At 40.4% G+C, this 20,101-nt stretch overlaps 1 protein-coding gene across 2 annotated transcripts in view; it reads left to right on the forward strand.

Moving 5' to 3' along the window:
* zgc:173742 (DNA topoisomerase I, mitochondrial) overlaps window positions 1–20,101 on the forward strand; it is a 44,434-nt gene that overhangs the window by 17,889 nt on the left and 6,444 nt on the right. For both annotated transcript variants that reach the window (XM_037767999.1, XM_037768000.1), the window contains exons 10-15: window positions 1,971–2,093; window positions 2,975–3,162; window positions 5,275–5,419; window positions 8,782–8,925; window positions 9,487–9,672; window positions 15,489–15,557. In XM_037767999.1, coding sequence (XP_037623927.1) covers window positions 1,971–2,093; window positions 2,975–3,162; window positions 5,275–5,419; window positions 8,782–8,925; window positions 9,487–9,672; window positions 15,489–15,557 — 855 coding nt within the window. The remainder of the gene's footprint in view (window positions 1–1,970; window positions 2,094–2,974; window positions 3,163–5,274; window positions 5,420–8,781; window positions 8,926–9,486; window positions 9,673–15,488; window positions 15,558–20,101) is intronic.

Consider the following 20,101-nt stretch of genomic DNA (forward strand, 5'->3'; position numbering starts at 1 on the left):
TTAATGCTCCCGGACGGGTGAACTGGGGACTCCCGTCAACGAATATCTGCAGCTGGTACACCGCTGCATGCGAGCCACAAATCTTGTCGGTTAACGGTTAAGAAATTTTTTCAAAATTAGCATCCGTAGTGCTGACTTGACTATGACTTGCCCCAAACTGCATTTGATTATCATAAAGTGGGCATGTCTGTAAAGGGGAGACTCGTGGGTACCCATAGAACCCATTTTCGTTCACATATCTTGAGGTCAGAGGTCAAGGGACCTCTTTGAAGATGGCCATGCCAGTTTTTCCTAGCCCAAATTTATTGTAAGTTTGGAGCGTTATTTGGTCTCCTTCGCTAGTATACGTAACATGGTTGGTACCAATAGATTCCTTAAAGGCAGGGTTGACGATGTTATCCAGTATACACTGTTTGTTATATTGGTTGAAATGGTCTTTACACCCCGACAGCGATCCACTACTTATGAGCTCTGAAAAAGGACCGGAGAAGAGCTGTCATCTGTAGCTGCTGTAATCCTGTAAAAACGTCTACCAAACAATGCCTGGCGGTGCGCTTGGAAAGAACCATCAGATTCAGATTTTTATGAGGTTAATTAAAAACAGCAAGTTGCGTTAAACGGTTAAAAAATGAATGGCGTTAAAATTAATTTGAGTTAAGGCGTTATTATCGCGTTAACTTTTGACAGCCCTAATTGTGAGCTATGTTTTTATATAATAACTATTAGGCTCACTGCCCTGTTGTCAAAGAGCACTGCTTTAACAAAGCGTGAAGACAATAAGATCAAGATGTCCTGCTAATTCAAAGCCCAGTTCATTGTTTACTGTAACATTCTGCTGCTCGAGGCCAATATGACCATAAGAATAGACACCTGAAAAGGGATTTTTGCTCTACACGGCCAAATGTTGGCCTCGAGTTCCTGCTGCAGTTGCTTTCTTGCCCGAATTCATTGTAAATGCTGCTCATGTTGTCATGACATTTTAGCACCGGAAACTTCCGAGATGAACCATAAAGCCTCCACTGAATAGCTCTGTATTGCTGCCCTGTTAGTGACCTCTTTGATGGGGTGACCGCTTGTGCAATAACTTTAAAAGAGTTGACAATTATAGTTGAAACTCCGCTGCCCTGCTGCTGCTGCCGCCTTCAGTGTACTGCTGTGTCAAGGAGGCGACGGTCTATACTCTGGCCTTTCACAACACTGCCACTTTTTTCTTTTTCGGTCCGCTCAGCCTCCATAAAGATGAGTAATTAAACGAAAGGTCACCGATCTGCTGTGATCATGCTCGTCTTGTTTGGTTTTTATGATGCATTATTGCATAATGCGCTATTTGACAGGCAAAGGTTGTGTACTCTGTATTAGTGGCTCACAGTGAATTGAATAAAGGAGCATTGTGTGCAGATCCTTTGTCTCTTTGTTCCTTCAGTTCACGATTTTGACTCGGCACAGAAAGTGTTTAAATGTGCATACTTTCTGTGATCAATATTGAAGTTTAGAGTTAACAATTCATATATTTCATCAGCTCTGATACTGAATAACCAGTGAACTGTGGGTGAGAAGATGTATTGCCATGATTGATGCAATATATTCAAAGTGGCAAAGACAGTTATTCTGGCACTCCAGGATACTCGGGCTGCAACTAACGATTATTTTCAGTATAGATTAGTCAGATCATTTTTTAATATATTTGATTGATTGTGACACGGCTCCGGATAAGCGGTGGAAAACGGATGGATGGATGATGAATTGTTTAGTCTATAAAATGTCAAATAGTGAAAAATGCAAAATCACACGATTAATGACTGAAAAGATTTATTGATGATCAAAATTGATGCTGATTAATATTCTCTTACTAATCTTTTTATCATTAAAGGATATATCGCTGTTTTTATGCAGGTATTATTAAAAAGAAATTTCAGACTCAAGAAGGGATCACACTCCAGTGTTCAATATGTGTGTTTGTGTCTTTTTAGGAAATGACCCACGAGGAGAGGTTATTGATTAAAGATCTTGACAAATGTGACTTTGGAGAGATGCATGCCATGCATAAAGCCAAGGTAGAGGCCAGGAAAGCCATGACCAAGAAGGAGAAACTGGTAAGGTTCACGCTTTTTTTTCTTCTCTTAACTTATGGTACATGTCCACAGTCTCCGTTCTTTCCACGTTTCCCATTCATTGTCTATGTAAGCAGCCGTGTCATACATTCTGGTAGCGTGGCGGTGCGATTCAAGAGACGGGGCGTCACGTTGGCTGCTCCTTAATTGCATAAAGTTGAAGTCTAGGCTATTTTATGCAAATCAGGGGCGTCTGGCGCGACTCGCTGACTCTGGAAACTTCCTAGAAACTTTTAAACTAACTGTTGTCGATCCAAAATAAAGACAGATTTAGCAACTGCTTGGCTTTTTCTCACATAAAATGTTTTCAGAAACACATTTCAGTGAACTATTTTCGTGATATAAGAGAAGAAAGTTTCCAAACGAGCCACCAGGTTGGTTCGGGTTCGAAAGCCAGGAGCAGCAGCCCACGAGGGAAAGCGTTCGTCCAATCAGGTGCCTAGTGCCTTGTGTCTCGTAGCAGCCCATAAAGCGTCCAATGATGAGAAGCGAGGCGATCCCTCGCGATAAAAAACTCCCCTGTGGACATGTACCATTAGGCCCCGATAAGACAAAGGCGCGTCGCTACAAGCGCAGCCACTTCAAAAGGCGTCGGGCAAAACAGCTGTGGAGCGGGGCTGTGTGCACAACCAGGCGATCAAATGTGATTACAGGAAAATGTTGTTTCTCTCTCTCTTTCTCTCTCTCTCAGCTAACTAACTAGCTGCTCTACTAAAAACGTGACTTCTAGCGACGTGTCTGTGTGATCGGGGCCTTACAGTACTCTTCTTCCTGTTAGTGTCTAAATAAGGTCAGCGTGGATAATTTAGGTTCTGAATAATTCTTATTTAATAAAGATTCTTATTTGTTTTTGTTTGTTGTAGGCTTTGAATGAGGCCAACCAGAAGATAGTGGATGAGTACGGCTACTGCCTGCTGGACCAACACAAAGAGCGCATTGGCAACTTTAAGATTGAGCCTCCGGGGCTGTTCCGGGGTAGAGGAGAGCATCCCAAACAGGGCATGCTGAAGAAGAGGATCCAACCAGAGGATGTCATCATCAACTGCAGCGAGTGAGAGTGGGGCAAAGGGATCAAACTGTATACAGAGATGTGTGACAGTGTAGTGATGCATAAGTAAAGGCTGGTCTGACGTAAAGCAGGATTTACTAAAACTCCATCACCTTAGCTGCTAAAAACCCAGTTGTCACACCTCTTGGTCTGACGTTCTAGCTGGGACACCTCAATACACAGAGTGGTTAAAAGCTGTGAGTCATAGGGACATCTTTTCATTCTTTTCAAAATGTACATTACTATTTCTTAGTATGCAGCAATGCATATCCATATTGACAGCTGGTAACAGTAGTATACGTTGCTACAGATGGTGCCGTGTTTTGATTTTGACTAAATTAATGTGTTTTCTTTAGGTAACCTCAGAGATATGGTCTGTTATAGCAGTACTCAAGAATTATAGTTATGCATCACTTATTCACTCTCACTAGCCTGGGAAGAAAGCTACATCCACACTAATGCATTTTTGTTTGAAAACCCATAACTTTTGCTATGTTTATGCCTAGCATCCACACTACTCCAGCGTTTTCGAGCCTCTTAAACAGAGACGTTTGAAAAACGCTGCTAACAGGGTCTGAAATTAGCACCCGCCACCTGCCAAATGCGGGTAAATTGGGTGTGTGAAATTGTCAGGCCATCTGCCACTTTTGGGCAGGCAGGGAAAGCGCTAGTGAAGGGAATAGAGAACCGGTTCCTGTTGAGAACGGGTTCCTAGTTGTCCCATTCCTTGGCATATCATGCCTCTGTGTCTGATTCCTCTGTATTGATGCTTTCCGACAGTTACCCATGCACAATGACGCATATGCACGCCGTATCATGTTTAATTTTGTTTGGGATCGGAGCCACGGTGGAGAAAAAAAAAAAATGCTCAAAAGCATGGCGCCACTACTGCTAAATCTGAGGGGACACACACTATTTTTTCCCTGATTATGCTACACTGTGAACAACAAATTTGTGTTGAAATCAACAGGAGGAGAGTCAGTAACTTTACCTGTTAGAAGTCGATAGGCAGCACAGTACTGCTTGGTTAAATAATGGAGCTACTAACGTTAGTGGAGGTGCCATTGAGTTAATATTATGAGGCGTTCAAGCTCTGTTCAGTAAAAAGGAATATTGGGCGAAGGTAAATAACTTTATCACGATGTGTTCAAATGTAATCTCGTAAAATTAAGTTTTTGGCGAGAAACTTGAATATATCCAGTTGTGTGACGGATATGTTTTCACAGAAATATAAAATAGATAATAAAGAGGGAATTATGACCTGTTTAACTTCTTAAAACTAGCTCTAAGCAGCTTATGATACTAAAACTTGTACAATCATTTATTTTTCCTAATCATTTGCGTAGTGTTTTTTATGCAAATATCCACCATAGCAAAGTACAGTATAGTACTGTGTACAGTACCCTTGAAAAACAGGGCTCCCCTGGAAGCTACAGTATAATTCGAACACTGTACTTTACCATGAATATAATGTTTTTTATGTAAAATATATCAAACATTGAATGACATCAGATCTAGAATGGCATTCCTTCTTTTAGCGCATGGATTTCAAAAGTGTTAGATCAAAAAAAAATACTTGCCTGCCGGTAAGGCAGAGAAAAAGTTAATTTCAGACTCTGGCCGCTGACCCCGTTTTAGTTTTTTAACTCCAGGGTTGCGTTTTAGTCTGGATGGACAGAAATGGAGAACTTTTAAAAACGATGATGCAGACACCCAGGTTGGGTTCTTGATTGGATCTTATCAGTCATGACGTGTTGTTCCCTGATTCGTCACACCCCACACTTCCTGTTTACACGGGCACGCGCATGCCCGGTGTACGTGAATGGTCATGTTAAATGCGTTTTCAGGCATGGTAGTATGGACAGAGATTAATTCTGAAGCGGCCATAAAACGCTTGTCTGGACGGAGATCGTTTTTGTTTTAAAACAAAAAACATATTAGTGTGAATGTAGCCTTCATCTCACATAGAGATTACAACTGTAGTGTCCGTTTCTGGCACTGGTGTCATACATTTCTGTTAAAAAGGCTTGAGCCTCTTTAGGGTGCTGTAGCTGGTACTCCAATGCTGCGACTGCTCACACACATTCTTTCATGCTCTATCTGTGTCGTTTACAGAGCAGGCCCCATCCCCGTGCCGCCTGCTAATCACCGCTGGAAGAAGGTTCGACATGACAACACTGTGACATGGCTGGCCAGCTGGACTGAGAACATCCAGGGCTCCAATAAATACATCATGCTCAATGCCAACTCAAAACTCAAGGTAGCCTCTCAGTCTACTGCAAACAGGCGAGAAATGCTCCTACATATGTAGAACAGACACACACGTCATAACCAGCTCAGGGCTAAATGAACACTTTAATTTAACCAGTTGTTTTGTTGTTATAGTTCAGGGACAGGCAGGGGCAGTCTGTGTTTGCGTGTGTGGCTTTACATAACTCAAATTTGATTCAACACTTTTTTAGATTGGCTTTTCAGTTAATAAATACACTTACCCAACCTTCCCGCAAGCACCCGAATGCACCACCAGTCAAGTGTTGCCATTGCAATCTATGTACTCGACTGCTTGCCACTTAACAAAAATGTAATTTTGATAAAAATAACAGCTGTCATGTTATTCACCACAATGGATTATGTACGTCAGGTAAGTTTTACAGGTATTTTATGTTTTTTTTTTTTTTTCGTTTCTTTCCCATACCACACTGACATGAGCGCAGACCAGTCACTGACTGAAAGGTAGAAAGAAACGCACATTCATAAATCAAAACCTTATACTCTGCCTTGGAAATTAGTAGGTAATTAATTAATTAGTAATTAGTAAGGACCTTAAAGGGAGATTTGTCAAGTATTTAATAAACTTTATCAACATGGGAGTGGGTAAATATGCTTGCTTTATGCAATTGTATGTATATATTTATTATTGGATATCAATTAACAACACAAAACAATGACAAATATTGTCCAGAAACCCTCACAGGTACTGCATTTAGCATAAAAAATATCCTCAAATCATAACATGGCAAACTGCAGCCCAACAGGCAACAACAGCTGTCAGTGTGTCAGTGTGCTGACTTGACTATTACTTGCCCAAAACTGCATGTGATTATCATAAAGTGGGCATGTCTGTAAAGAGGAGACCCGTGGGTACCCAGAAAACCCATTTTCATTCACATATCTTGAGGTCAGAGCTCAAGGGACCCCTTTGAAAATAGCCATTCCAGTTTTTCCTCGCCAAAATTTAGTGCAAGTTTGGAGCGCTATATAGCCGCCTTCTTGACAAGCTAGCATGACATGGTTGGTACCAATGGATTCCTTAGAGGTTTTCTAGTTTCATATGATGCCAGTATCTTCACTCTAGCTTTAAAACCCGCTACAACTTAAAAATGGCAAGTTGTGTTAATGTGTTAAGTGATTAGTGGCGTTAAAACAAATTTGCGTTAATGCGTTATTACCGTGATAACTTCGTCAGCCCTGGAAAATAGTCAACATAGGTTGTATTTAGGATAGGTCGTCCAAAATCTATGAATTTTCAAACAAACTACTAAGCCTTATTTTCCGCCTTTGCCTTTTCTTGTCTTATTCCATTAGCGAAACACCATGGGCTGACAACAGCAATAGAAAGAAAGAAATGTGGGCAATATAGGCGCCATGTTTTGACAAGGAAGAAGAATGTGTGGGATAAAAAAGATACATCTGTGTTTGCTGAATCAGTTTTAATCCCTATATTGTAAACTAAGCAATTCAAAGCATTTCATCAGCTTGCCATTGTTAGTACTAGTCCTTTGAGGTCAACTTGGTGACTGCCAATTGGCAAGTAATATTGGCAGCCTGCCTCTTGCTTAGCACACACAAAACTGGACACACTAAAATGAATAGTGCCGAATTCCAGAGATACATTCAGTTAGAATATAAACAAGTAACATTAAAATCTAATCAGCCAAAATGTGAAGTCCAGTTATTTGAAAATGAGGCCACATCACCATAACCTGACCCGCCAGATGGTTCATTATATAGAACCATCTGAGAAGCCGTCAATGGAAACTGTTTGGAAAAGGGCAGGCACTTTCAAAAAAATACTTGGCAGGTGATGGATGAACCATCCGTCAATCAAACTCAGCCAGTTGGACACGGGAGAAGAGTGAAAAACATCTTTTCCATAGAGAAAAGTCTTCAATGCTGTTCTTTGCTGCCGTTCTTTGAAATACTCTCCAGTTTTGATATAACTGATGTTATTGCAGCAGCTACGCTAACCTCTTCAGGAGCCGCCATTGTTGTTTAGAACAAACAGTCGCCTCTCCATAACCATGTCATACTAGCTTGTCGTGAACGTAAATAATGCTCCAAACCCGGCTAAATTTTGTCGAGGAAAAACTGGCATGGCCATTTTCAAAGGGGTCCCTTGACCTCTGATCTCCAGATATGTGAATGAAAATGGGTAATATGGGTACTCACAAGTCTCCTCTTTACAGACATGCCCACTTTATGATAATCACATGCAGTTTTGGGCAAGTCATAGTCAAGTCAGCACACTGACACACTGACAGCTGTTGTTGCTTTTTGGGCTTTCAGTTTGCCATGTCATGATTTGACCATATTTTTCTGTTAAATGCAGTACCTGTGAGGGTTTCTGGACATGAGAAAAGTATTAAATACTTGAAAAATCTCTCTTTTAAGGTGCACCTTGAACAGATAAATTTGTGCAATTAATTGCGATTAAATATTTTAATCAATTGACAGCCCTAATATTTTTACAAAATTGTTAAGCAACTGTTTTTCATTTAACTTGCAAATAAACTTTTTATAGGAATAGAAAGGCCAGTTTAAACCCTATTTGTTTCATATCAAACCTGTGCTTTTGTTTGAAGCATGTTTGTATTATTTGCTTACAAAGTCAGAGGGTGTCATCTTGCAAGCAGCTTGTTCCCTTATAGGTCCTGACACTGTTGACCAGAACTATGATTCTGATGGTAGATCTGTATTGTATAACTACAAGTACCAAGCATGCATCCATGTCATGGTCAATAAAACTATTTGTGTAGGAGATTTGCATTTAAATTCTAATAGTTTTTTGTTTCTAAAATATTAAAATCCCATAATGATTTTGTTTTTAGAGTAAATGTGTTATGCCAGCTGAAAAAGACGTGTTTGCGACATCTTGTCATTCTTTCCCCTTCTCTCATTTCTTTTTCGTTCTCCATTTGCTCCCTCTTCCTTCGTTCCATCTTTCATGTGTAAAGGTTAAGTTATTCCACTGTTAGTCTCCATGACGATATGCCTGAGTCTTCACTGATGGTGGCTTTAATTGTGTCTCAATATACAGTATAACCAGCAGCAAACAGACGAGGAAAATGTCATTAAAGTTGTGTAGTTGTGTGATATAACAGCCTGCCTTTATGTCATCATCACCATTTTGAGTAATGTTTTGATCGAAGGTTTTCCAAGGAAAATGACTGTTGTCATTTTGTTTCTTTAGTTGTTTCATGTTTGCTTTTCTCTTCTTTCCCCTGTTGTTATCCCTCCTTCTCACCGTCTCCCTTTCTTTACTTTCTCCCTTCCTGCTCACCGTTTCTTTCTCTTTATCTACACTCATCTTCCTACTCCCTCCCCTACTTTCATCCTACGAAGGGAGAGAAGGACTGGGAGAAATACGAATTTGCTCGGAAACTGAAGACATGTGTGGACGACATCCGCAAGCAGTACACCCAGGATCTCAAATCTAGAGAGATGCGCTCGCGACAAAGAGCTGTGGCCCTCTACTTCATAGACAAGGTCTGGTTCTGCACTGTTGGTCAATGAAAAACTCTGGCGTAGAGATGCAGCAATTAGGATACCAAGTTTTACATGTTTACACACCAGTGCTAGAAATAGACCGCTGTCAATTTCGCAGATTCTCCTTAGTGCTTAGGTTGATACCGAGAGCCATGTGAACATATTGGAAATCAATGTGATTTGTCTTGATTGCCTCTTCAGTCTTCTCACATAGCCGGATGGAAGATCTTTTGCGATGAGATAAATGGATTATACGTAGCCATTTTCTTTTAGCGACCCCCAAGCTAATTATCTCGGTCTGCATTGAGTGAAATGATAGATTGAGTGTGTGATTGCTTTTGGCTCATGCCAAAGACTATTTGAATTCGGATTGTGCTTTGTTGTGTTTACTGTGCAGTTCTTCATTTTTCTATCTCATGTCCCGTTTGTAGAATATGTGTACATATTTAATAGCTGTCTGATTGGCTCTGTGAATGGGAGGTCTAGTGCTGACAGTGCTGGGAGAGTGTATGCGTAGATTTGATGTGCATTTATCTCTGTATCTTCGACCCCAAAAAAAAGCTGGCACTGAGAGCTGGTAATGAGAAGGAGGAGGGGGAGACGGCAGACACAGTCGGCTGCTGCTCGCTACGCGTGGAGCACATAACCCTTCACGAGAAACTGGACGGCAAAGAGTGTGTGGTGGAGTTCGACTTCCTGGGTAAAGACTCCATTCGCTACTACAACAAGGTCCCCGTCATCAAGAAGGTAAAGACACAAAAGCACTTCCCCACACACACATTCATTCCTGCTTTCATGGTTTTGATTGGACCTGAAAATATTGGGCCTCATTTACCAACCGTTCTTAAGAAGAAATTTCTTCTTAAAACCCACATACGCAGTTTATTCTTAAGTGAGAACAGAATGTGCGCACACATACGCACACATATGCACATTTGAGTGCTGACATGTTTGTCCAAAATAATTAGTTATTGCATTTTCTTAAATTCCACAGTTGTATAATATAAGATTCAAATTACAATAATATTTTTTATAATTTTTAAATAATTATTTTCATTATTTTACAAAGCATTATGGTCTTTTAAAATAAATAAACACTAACACTACACTAACGTTTTTTTTTTATTTCTAAACGTTTGGAGTAGTAGTAATAGTAATCATTTATTTCGGTCCTTATTGACAATTTTCCAAAATGAATGCACATATAAATAATAAAAAATAATAATTATAATAATAAGGCATTACATTAAAGGAAAAACAAAAAAATACTGACCGAAAAGTTGTAGGCTAAAGCTTAAAAGTCATATTGATAACATTTTTATGTAGATGAATATTTTTTTCAAAATTAATGCATCCACAGAGCCTTTAGAAAGGTGCTGACTAAAAGTAAAAAAAATATTATGATTGTGAATTAATTGTTTAAAATTTCGGCGGGTCCAAAATGAATGTTTTGTTTATCCCTGTGGAAGATATCCGACATTTGATTCCCACCTCTAACAAGGCTTGTGAGCCAATAGTAAAGCGACGTTGGTATCACATGGTATGTCTGGGTCGTCAGTTAGTGTGGAAAAAAAGGATAAATGGCTGAGATTGACGGTAAGTGCCTGGCAACGAGTTGTTGTGAAGTAAATGCAATGGAATAGAATGGGGGAGGGAGAATGTAATATCTAGTGGCTGAATGTTATCAGTAGCACTTTTAAGCTTATTATACCTATAAGGCAAACCTTTCACTACTTTGTATTCAAAAACAAACAGTAACAAAACAAAGTTCCAAACGTTTCATACAAACTATTTTATTAATTAATAAATAGTGCATAGGTTGGTTCGTAATAATCTGATCGATTTATAATTCTTATAGCTCTATTCTGTAGCATGAAAATGTGATTGGTGTTGGTTTTGTATGTGTTGCCCCATACCTTCACCCAGTAGGTAATGTATGGAACTGTGAGGGAACAATACTGACTCAAGATATATTTAGTTTTATATAATATTTCAATGGTTTTAGACATTCTTCTTTTTTACATTATTTATGTGTGGTTTCCAACATAATTTATGATCAATTATCAAGTCCAGAAATTCATTTTCATACTCTTTCCATATCAACATCATTGATCCTCATTTTTTACTTGATTATCGATTTGCCGATATTATAATATTATTAATTAATAATATTATAAACTTTGGTTCTGGCATTCTTGACCATCTCTGTGTGTGCACATGGCTCTGCAGTCTCATGCCCTTTTATGGGGGTTGGCAGGGCGTTTACCTGTGCTAATTAAGATCAACTTACTGGTACACGCCTTCAATTTACGAGGAGAATGGCATTCATCATTACAAGAACGTGAATCTGACATAAAATTTTCTTAAGGCCTTTCTTAAGAACAGATTCAAGAATAAACTTAAGATATTGGCGAATGAGGCCCATTATTCTGGAAATAATAATAGTTGATACAAGGCAACTCCATTCTCAGTAGAAGAAGACCTCAGCAAAGAAACTAACATAAGAGCTGTTCATTGCAGTACAAAACCAATATCTTTCATTATAATAATCTAGGTTTTGCCCTTTGGGTTTTGGCAGAAGTCCCTGCAGAGAAGGTCACTTGCATGCATATCGACATGCACTGAGCCCGAAGCAGAGGAGAACTGAGAAATGTCCTCCGGGCACAGTTGTAGAATTGATTCCTGTGGCTGTGGTGGTTTAATTTGTCTGTCTATTAGAACTGTTGATGTGTCCCTCTGCTCCAGTCTGCTTCTCTTGGAGTACATGTTCATGTTGGTGAGTTCTTAACCCACTAACTGAGGTAACCTGGAGGTGGTCTGTGCATCTAAGTATCATATACTTCATAAGCAGTACTTTGTAGTAGTACGTAATACCTCCAAAGTGATCCTCAACTGGCTCTGCGGCACTGTGGCGGGGCAGCACATGCAGGCGAACGCCTCCCTGCATGCCGCTCACTGGGTGAGTGAGCGAGGAGCCCCATCAAAGGGGCGGCGTTCATCTCGATGCACCGCTCGCACTGTAGTTACACAGAGCCAGTCAAAAGGCAAAGCAACACCCCTAGCGGGCCATTGGTGAAGGTAGAGGCAGAAGAATCGGCAGCGAGTCAGTAAATAGCGAAGTGGTCCGTTTCATTACTTTATATTCATGTAATAAATATACAAATGTCAATTAGATGGTAATGTGCATGAGAAATAAAGAACAACAAAAACAATTTGGTTATATTAATCATCTGCTTGTAGTGATCAATTTGACCCGGACAGAAGTGATAACTATAAGCGGTTTCTACTGTATTAGAAATGAAAGAATAGTAAAGAATAATAAAATCACTGTATCACTTGACTGTACAAATGTAATTTTATCTCGTACAAAAACTTTTCCCTGGCAAGGCTTCATGCTGTCAGGTGTCTTTACGGTTTAAACTAATGTGTTGACAGACTGCCAACATGGGTATTCTAAAAGAACAGAAAGTAATTAAGTATTGCAGCAACTCTTGTCAGTTGTTAGTTTATCTGATACAGTAAATGATGATGCATACCATAATGAGCAGGTTAGCCAAGGCCACATACAAGAAAACAAAACGTGTCTGGAAACTTTTTTTATTATTCTTGTTTAGTTGTCTGCAATCTGTCAAACAGCTGTCACATTTGTGTATGTGTGCATGTATGCATATGTAAATTTCCATCCCCTCCTGTGGTCTCAGCCCATGCTATCTTCTGCTCCAGAGAAGGAAAAAGAAATGTTAGCACCTGACAGCCAGAGTGTTTTGTTTCTTGGCAGAACGTATAATTATTCAAATGAGTGCATTCAAAAGCAACACATTAGCTAGAATTAATTAGTCCCTTGCATATTTTAGCATCATCAATTCCCAGGGAAATCAGTGAGATTGCCGCTAAATGTCACTTGGATTAAAACGGAACAAGGATGGAAGGAAGGGATTTCCATTTTCTAACCTCTGGAGAGGTTTGAAATCATTTAATCTAATACTCGGGCTTATACATTTGGCTTATATGTACTGTATACGCAATTTGCTGCTTCTGCAAAAAATCTGCATGCAGCGAACACCGAGCACTATAGGGGATGAATGCAAAAATGGCGAGGAAGTGGAGCCACGCTATGCATGATATGGACTACCAATACTGTGTGTTCCATATGTAATTAAATGGAAAGGAAAAAGTCATGTCATGGCAGGAACGGGGAGTAGCCAAACGGGTTAATAATAAACTATGTTCCCAACCATTGCTGCCTACACAGTGACTGATCGGCGTCTCAGTGAATCTGTCTATTGTTTAAAAACAAGTCCCTACTTATTACTCAATTTGTCACCAGTTAGAACACTGAATGACTTTATCAAATAGCCCCGGAGTGTGGGGACACCTGCAGATGCATAAACGTATTGTGTTGGGTACAATCAGCCTGCTGAACATTTCTTTATTTATTTTCTAAATGAGTATTTCTATTCTTAACACAGACTCACACACACACAAACACATCACTAAACCAATTAGGCGAGCTCCCTTTGGTGTCTCTGCTTCTCTGAGACTTTTAGACAGACACTGATTTACATTTACACTTGCACTTTACTTTTTATATTTTCAGTTTGTTTGCCAAGGGGGAACAAAATTGCCACGCAAATCAGCCACTGAATATGTCAGTGTGTTTTTTAAAGCAACGCATCTGTTGCCATTAATTGGTGCCTTGCATATTTTACGAGTTTATTTTGGGGTAACGGTGCATCTGTGGAAGCCACAGAGTCGCTGGAAATGTCAGATGTAATTGTGCCAGTTCTACTCCTCTGGCTCTGCTCTGAAATGGACAAATGAAGCCAGGCTCCAGATACACACACACACACACACACACACACACACGCACAGAAACACACACACCACGGTCCTTGTGTCTAATGTTTATTATAATGTAATTTTTAGGGATTCACCGATCAGACTTTTTCAGTCCCGATACCGAGTACTGACCCAATACCAGTGTTTAATTAATAAGCTGCATGCCTCACTGTGTGGAAGTGATTAGGATCATTCTTTTATGTGTAAGGCAACAAGAGGCTTGACTTAAACATTGTTTTCATAACTTTGTAAAACAAAATGTAACAAATAAATGCATAGATATAAATTCACTGAATTATTTATTGTTAAAATAATAAATAGTGCACCAGCAACTTGGTAAAAAAGTGTTCATAATTAAGAGTAAAATACAATTAAAGTGTAAACCTTTTAAAGGCACAGTGTGTAGGATTTGGCGGCATCTAGTAGTGTGGTTGCAGATTGCAACCGAGTACCCCTTCACTCACTCCTCCCTTTCCAAGACTGCAGTAACGTGAGCCAAAATCGTGGTAATGCCGTTGGCCTCGCTCAAAAGCCATCCTTACCATAGTAACACTACTTTAGGAGCACCAGACGGCGGCTGGCGGTACCACAGTTTTGCACTCTGTGGCTAATGTTACTGCAGTTTCACAAGCGTGTCAGAGAACTACGGTGGCTTTCAGGTAACGTAAAAACACGAAAGACTCTAGAGCCAGTGTTTGGTTTGTCCATTCTGGTCTACTGTAGAAACATGGCGGAGCAACATGACGGGCTCTGTGAAGAGCATCCCTATGTAGATATGAAGGGCTCATTCTAAGCTAACAAAAACACAGTTCTTAGTTTCAGGTGTTTATACACTAATGAAAATATAGTTCTGAATATCATATTCCATTTCTGCAAATAGAGCCCCCCAAATATTACACACTGTTCCTTTAATTGTTACTTTTCATTACACTGCAAAATCCACTGAACCTCAGCCATGCTTAAAGTGACTGTACTGTATGTAGATTTTTACAGGTATAAACATTTTTTAATTGTTTTGTATTGCCAATGTGTGAACAGGTTGTAACCTAACCTAAAAAAAGTTGCTGCTAATAGATGCCCCGAAATGTTACACACTGTTCCATTAAATGCAGCAATAAATTGGTCAAAACTTAAATGATGCTTCCGGAGGTGCTTGATTAAGTTGGTTGTGTTATATTTTGCAGTGCTACTGCCACTCAAAACATTGGCTTTTACAGATATTGCAATTAGCCGTAGAACTTTTTGGCGTGAAATACCTCCTAACAGCTGATGTTTACTGTTGGCTCTCTCAGCTGCACGGTCTACCGGCGTGCTGCTAATGCATGATGTAGTACACGCACGTGTAATCAGACGTAGACATAGAACTAAATTGTATAGATCGGCCCCATTGTCATTGATACCTGATCCAGCTATTTGAGTCAGTATCAGCCCGATATCGGTGTCGGATCGGTGCATCCCTAGTATTAGTGTCATTTATTTTGTTTTAGATCTGACTTGTAAGCTGGCTTTTAATAGGTCGCTGTCACTTTTCCGCTTTTCTCAATTAATTTATTGATATATTGAATGACATTTATAATTAACATATAATTATAATGTTTTAGAAACATATCCAAATTGCCACAGTAATGTTGGCAATTGATGACTGCTAACTGATTGACTGGTTTGCTGTTCCCCAGTTCTTAACATATGCATACATGATCAAATTTGTGTGTGTATCTTTTCAGGTTTTTAAGAATCTCAAACTGTTCCTGGACAACAAACAACCTGGAGATGAGCTCTTTGACCGCCTCAATGTGAGTGACTCACTAACTACTAACTGCTTTTCAATGATTTCTAGCCACCCTGATGTTTAGTTTTGAACCTATTGTGAAACATTGACACACTACATTTTGGTATTAAAAGTAAAGGAATTAGTTTTTTGTTTTTTTTCCTGAAGTATTTGTGAAAACTGCTCACAAGTGAGAACCTGAATTTTTTTCGAGGTTGTGTAATAAGGGTGAGACTCTCCCCCGAGGTGTGTAATATTTGAAGAAAAGGCAGGAAGAAATTGTGAAAGCAAAATAGAATTATTTTTTGGCTGCAGTAAAAGGAAAAGCAGGGACTAAATTGTAAGGTGTAAGAGATGAGATTGAATGAGGATGAGCCGCTGGCATGGAGAGATGAAAGGGGTAAAGTGAGGAGAAGAGGGAGAATATTGGAAGCGGGGAGACTGAAAGCAGAAAAGGGAGTCTCAAAAGAGAGAGGGGATGGACTCTGGCAGATAAAAATGAAACTGCGCGAGTGGAAATTGAGAGTGAGCATGCTGGGCGGATGAATTTCCACACATAAAAACCTGCCGTCCTCTTAACCTCTTCCTCTAGCTGCAGGCAGCAAGGCCACACAGCATGCAGCAGTTGTACACATGGTTAGTCCACTGCAGGGAGACGTGGAGCTTCTCAGGGTGCACTTGGTCTTTATAAAACAAGATCAACGGCATTATTCATCTATTTGAGACTATACCCCTGGCTGACAGATTGTGCTGGTTGAGAAAACATATTCAGAATCACAATACACAGGTTTCTTATTGTGGAAACTGGGCGACTGCTACATCAGCTCATAGCCTGGCAACCTTTGGTTAAAGGGGAACAACAGCCATTTTTAAAACATTGATATTATTCTGGAGGCTGTATAACAGGATGGAAAAAATACTGCAACTTGGTCATGTACGTGCATATTGCGAGGGCGCGCCAGGAGACCACAAGGTGGCAGCGTCATCATGGTAAACAGTAACTGCCACTGATGGAGTATGGAATTTCAACAACATTTGCAATATAAATAAACATGCTGTCAGTTTATGAATCTATTTGATGTCAACATAAACACTTAGACAGGGAAACTGTGTCATACCTTTCTGACTTCTTTCGTCTTCCAGTAGTTCTAGTTTATGCAAGTGCTGTCCACTAGAACGGAGAGGTACATGACGAGATTTCAGTGCATGTTGTGTAGGCTCGCCCTAGTAGTCGTGGTTACCGGTGTTACACGGTGGTCGGGCATACGCATATTACGTTACGTGCCCACCGCCCTCACCGTCGTTTTGCTTTTTTTTTTGCAGAAATAAAACCCATTTAGTTAATTTTGGCTGCGTGTCAGCGCTGCGTTATCAATACATAGTTGGACGACGGACACTACAAACTGAAAGTGAATGTGACCGCTCCATGTGGAGTCTCAGCACAAAGTAGCAGGAGTCAGATTTTACACACACACGGGACGAGAGAAAGTTGACGGGCAGGACGATGGCGGAGGATTTGGCGTTGAAGCGAAAAGCAAAAGCAACATTTCAGATTTAAACCCAATGCTATAAGGGAACCATAACGTTAACACTTCCCATTCATTGTCTGTGTAAGCAGCCGTGCAATGCATTCTGGTAGGGCGGCGGCGCGATCCGAGAGACGAGGGCGTCATCGTCGCCTCTGGAAATTCCGGGGAAAAATTTAAACTAAGCGTTTTTGATCCAAAATAAAGACAAATTTGGCAAATACATGGCTTATTTCTCACATAAAATGTTTTCAGAAACACATTTTGGTGAACTATTTTCATGATATAAGAGAAGAAAGTTTCCAAACGAGCCGCCATGTTGGTTCCGGTTTGAAATCTGGGAGCAGCAAACCCACGGGGGAAAGTTCGTCCAATCAGGTGCCTGGTGCCTTATGTCTAGTAGCAGTCCATCAAGTGTCCAATGCTGGGAAGCGAGGCTATCCCTCGCGATAATAAAAGCGTCCCTGTGGACATGAACCTTTTACTGGTGTTTTGTTCCTCACTGTGGAAACTACAAGCTGCTACAAGCTAGCTGCTGCCCAAATCTTGTCATGGATCTCTCCGTTCTAGTGGACAGCCCCTTGCATAAACTATAACTACTGGAAGACGAAAGAAGTCAGCAAGGTATGACACAGTTTTCCTGCCTTATACGTTAGTGTTTATTGTTGACATAAAATAGATCAGAAAGTGACGGCATGTTTATTTCTATTACAAATGTTGCTGAAATTCTATACTCCATTCCTATCGCCACTGCCAGGCAGTTGCTGTTTACTGTGATGGCGCTGCCACCTCGTGGTTTCCCGGCGCGCCCTTGCAAATATGCGTACATGAGCAAGTTGCAGTATTTTTTTCTATTATGTTATATAGCCTCCAGAATAATATCAATGTTTTAAAAAAGTGCTCTGATAGATGAGAAATATCTTGTCTTGTGATACACTCAAGAGAGACAGGGTTGTAGGTGGGAACGTATGCAACAGATGAATGGTCATTTTGGAGGAGAGGGGGTTAATGAGGGGAAAAAGATGCAGATAAGAAAGAGGAAGGTTTCAGAGGCAGTCACATGTTGGTATATAAAGATTGACAGGTATAGGAAAAGGAAGATGCAAGACGGGGCAGGAGTGAGAGGGTGAGATGAGGAGATGGAGCAATTGAAGAAAGGAGTGCGGTGCCTCTGCTCTCTGCCCTCTAGTGTGTCAAGAAATGTCAGGGTGTGTTGGAGGTGGAATGGTAATGGCTGCTGTGGGCAGGCCTGATTGGCACCCGCAAAGGCCAGGCCACTGAGAGAGCGGAGGGAGGGCGGGTGGGTGTGGAGGAGTAGACGGAGCGGCAGGAATGTGACAGCTGGTCCAGGTGAGGGGAGGTTAGGAGGGAGAAGGTGGAAGACGGCTGGAAAAGGGAGGGAGAAAGCAAAGTTGACAACCGGGCATCAGCTGCACGGCCGAGGTGAAGAGGACGATGTGGAAGAAGGATGGAAGATGAGTGGGTGCTGCTATCCTCACATGGCCTTGATGTAGAGAGGTGGTAGAAGACATTAAATTAAATACGAAAGTGGAAAGTTAGGACTGCAAGGTAAATGAATAACACGAAGAGGAAAAGGGAGTTATAGAGTTAAATGACTCCAAGCTCTATTCAATTAACAACCTCTGTGGTGTTCGGAGCTAAATTAGCTTGAGCATGGTGTTAATTGTGGAAAATTGTTCAAACTGGGATAACTGCGCACCCTTTAGCTCTGCGTCTCCTCAGAGGCATTCATGGAGTGGATTTAAATCAAATCCTTAAAATTTGATTTGATTGATCAAAAGTGGGCATTTACTGTATATAACTGCCTCTGAGTTCAAGATGAACCGTCAAAAATGTGTGAATGTTTTACAGCACGAAAACAGAAAAGGATTTTGCTATAAAAAAATACAAAAATGTATTTTTTTTTTAATTGTTCTTGGCATTTAACAAAACATTATTGAACAATTAATATGTAGAGACAGAATCAGACCTTGAAAAAAACATTTTTTTATTTAATTGCCTCTTTGATCTGCACAACATTTAAGTGTAATGACAATAATTAACACCTCAAATGTTTTCAGAAACATCTTGTAGTGTACCGTTTAGCTGTAAAATGGGAAAGTTTGCTCCGGCTGGTGGGCGGTGCTTAGTATTTCCTCAGCTGATCTCAACATGGCAGCCGGGGTCACAAACTTTCACATGTTACAGCTGAACAGTACACTACAAGATGTTTCTGAAAATACTTTACGTGAGAGATAGGCATTAGAGTAACAGAATATTCATTCATATTTGATCAGCTCTCCTAGTTTGACAGTTTGATCAGTTTGTGAGTGATTGACAGCTGCTCAGAGACGACAAGGCTCCAACTCAGCTCTGATTTGTTGTTTTCCTCCGGTCTGTGAAATCTTGCAGATTCCATCAGGAGCACTGGAGGACACAGAGGAACAGGATTTTTTTTTTTTTCAGATTACCTGTCTCATGCACTACTGTCAACCTTTTTTTTAATCATATTTCCTCTAACCTGCCTACTCCAGCTTTAATGTTGCCGGTGCTTTCAAATACTTGTAAGCGTTCAGTGTTGCAAACATTTAATTGTAATGAATGGCATTTCATAGGGAGAGAGAGCAAGAGTGCTCCTCAATGTTAGATGCCGTGGTGATTGCGCACGCACATAGGCCCATTCACACGCATCATGTTGATGATGTCTGATGCTGAGCTGAAAATGCAGGTGTTAGTCAGATTTGTCTAGAAGCTTCTTCTCCAGAGTCCATGTCATTAGAGCTACAGTAAACACGCTACCTGCGTTTTCAGGTAGACTATAATCTCAGAGGGATTTCTTCAACTACATTTTAGTCAAATATTAAATTACTAGCGGCTGTATAGTATAGTCCCTACGAGCTGCTTTATTTGGGCACATTTCATTTTCCCTCCACTCTATTGTATCCCTTCCACCTTTTCTTTTTTTTTTTTTTAAACAGGGAACTGATGGCAGAGAGCACCCAGTGAAAAAATGAAAAGCACATCATCATAGCTAGTTTATAAT

The sequence above is a fragment of the Sebastes umbrosus genome, chromosome 4, assembly GCF_015220745.1.
Source record: "Sebastes umbrosus isolate fSebUmb1 chromosome 4, fSebUmb1.pri, whole genome shotgun sequence".
NCBI lineage: Eukaryota > Metazoa > Chordata > Actinopteri > Perciformes > Sebastidae > Sebastes > Sebastes umbrosus.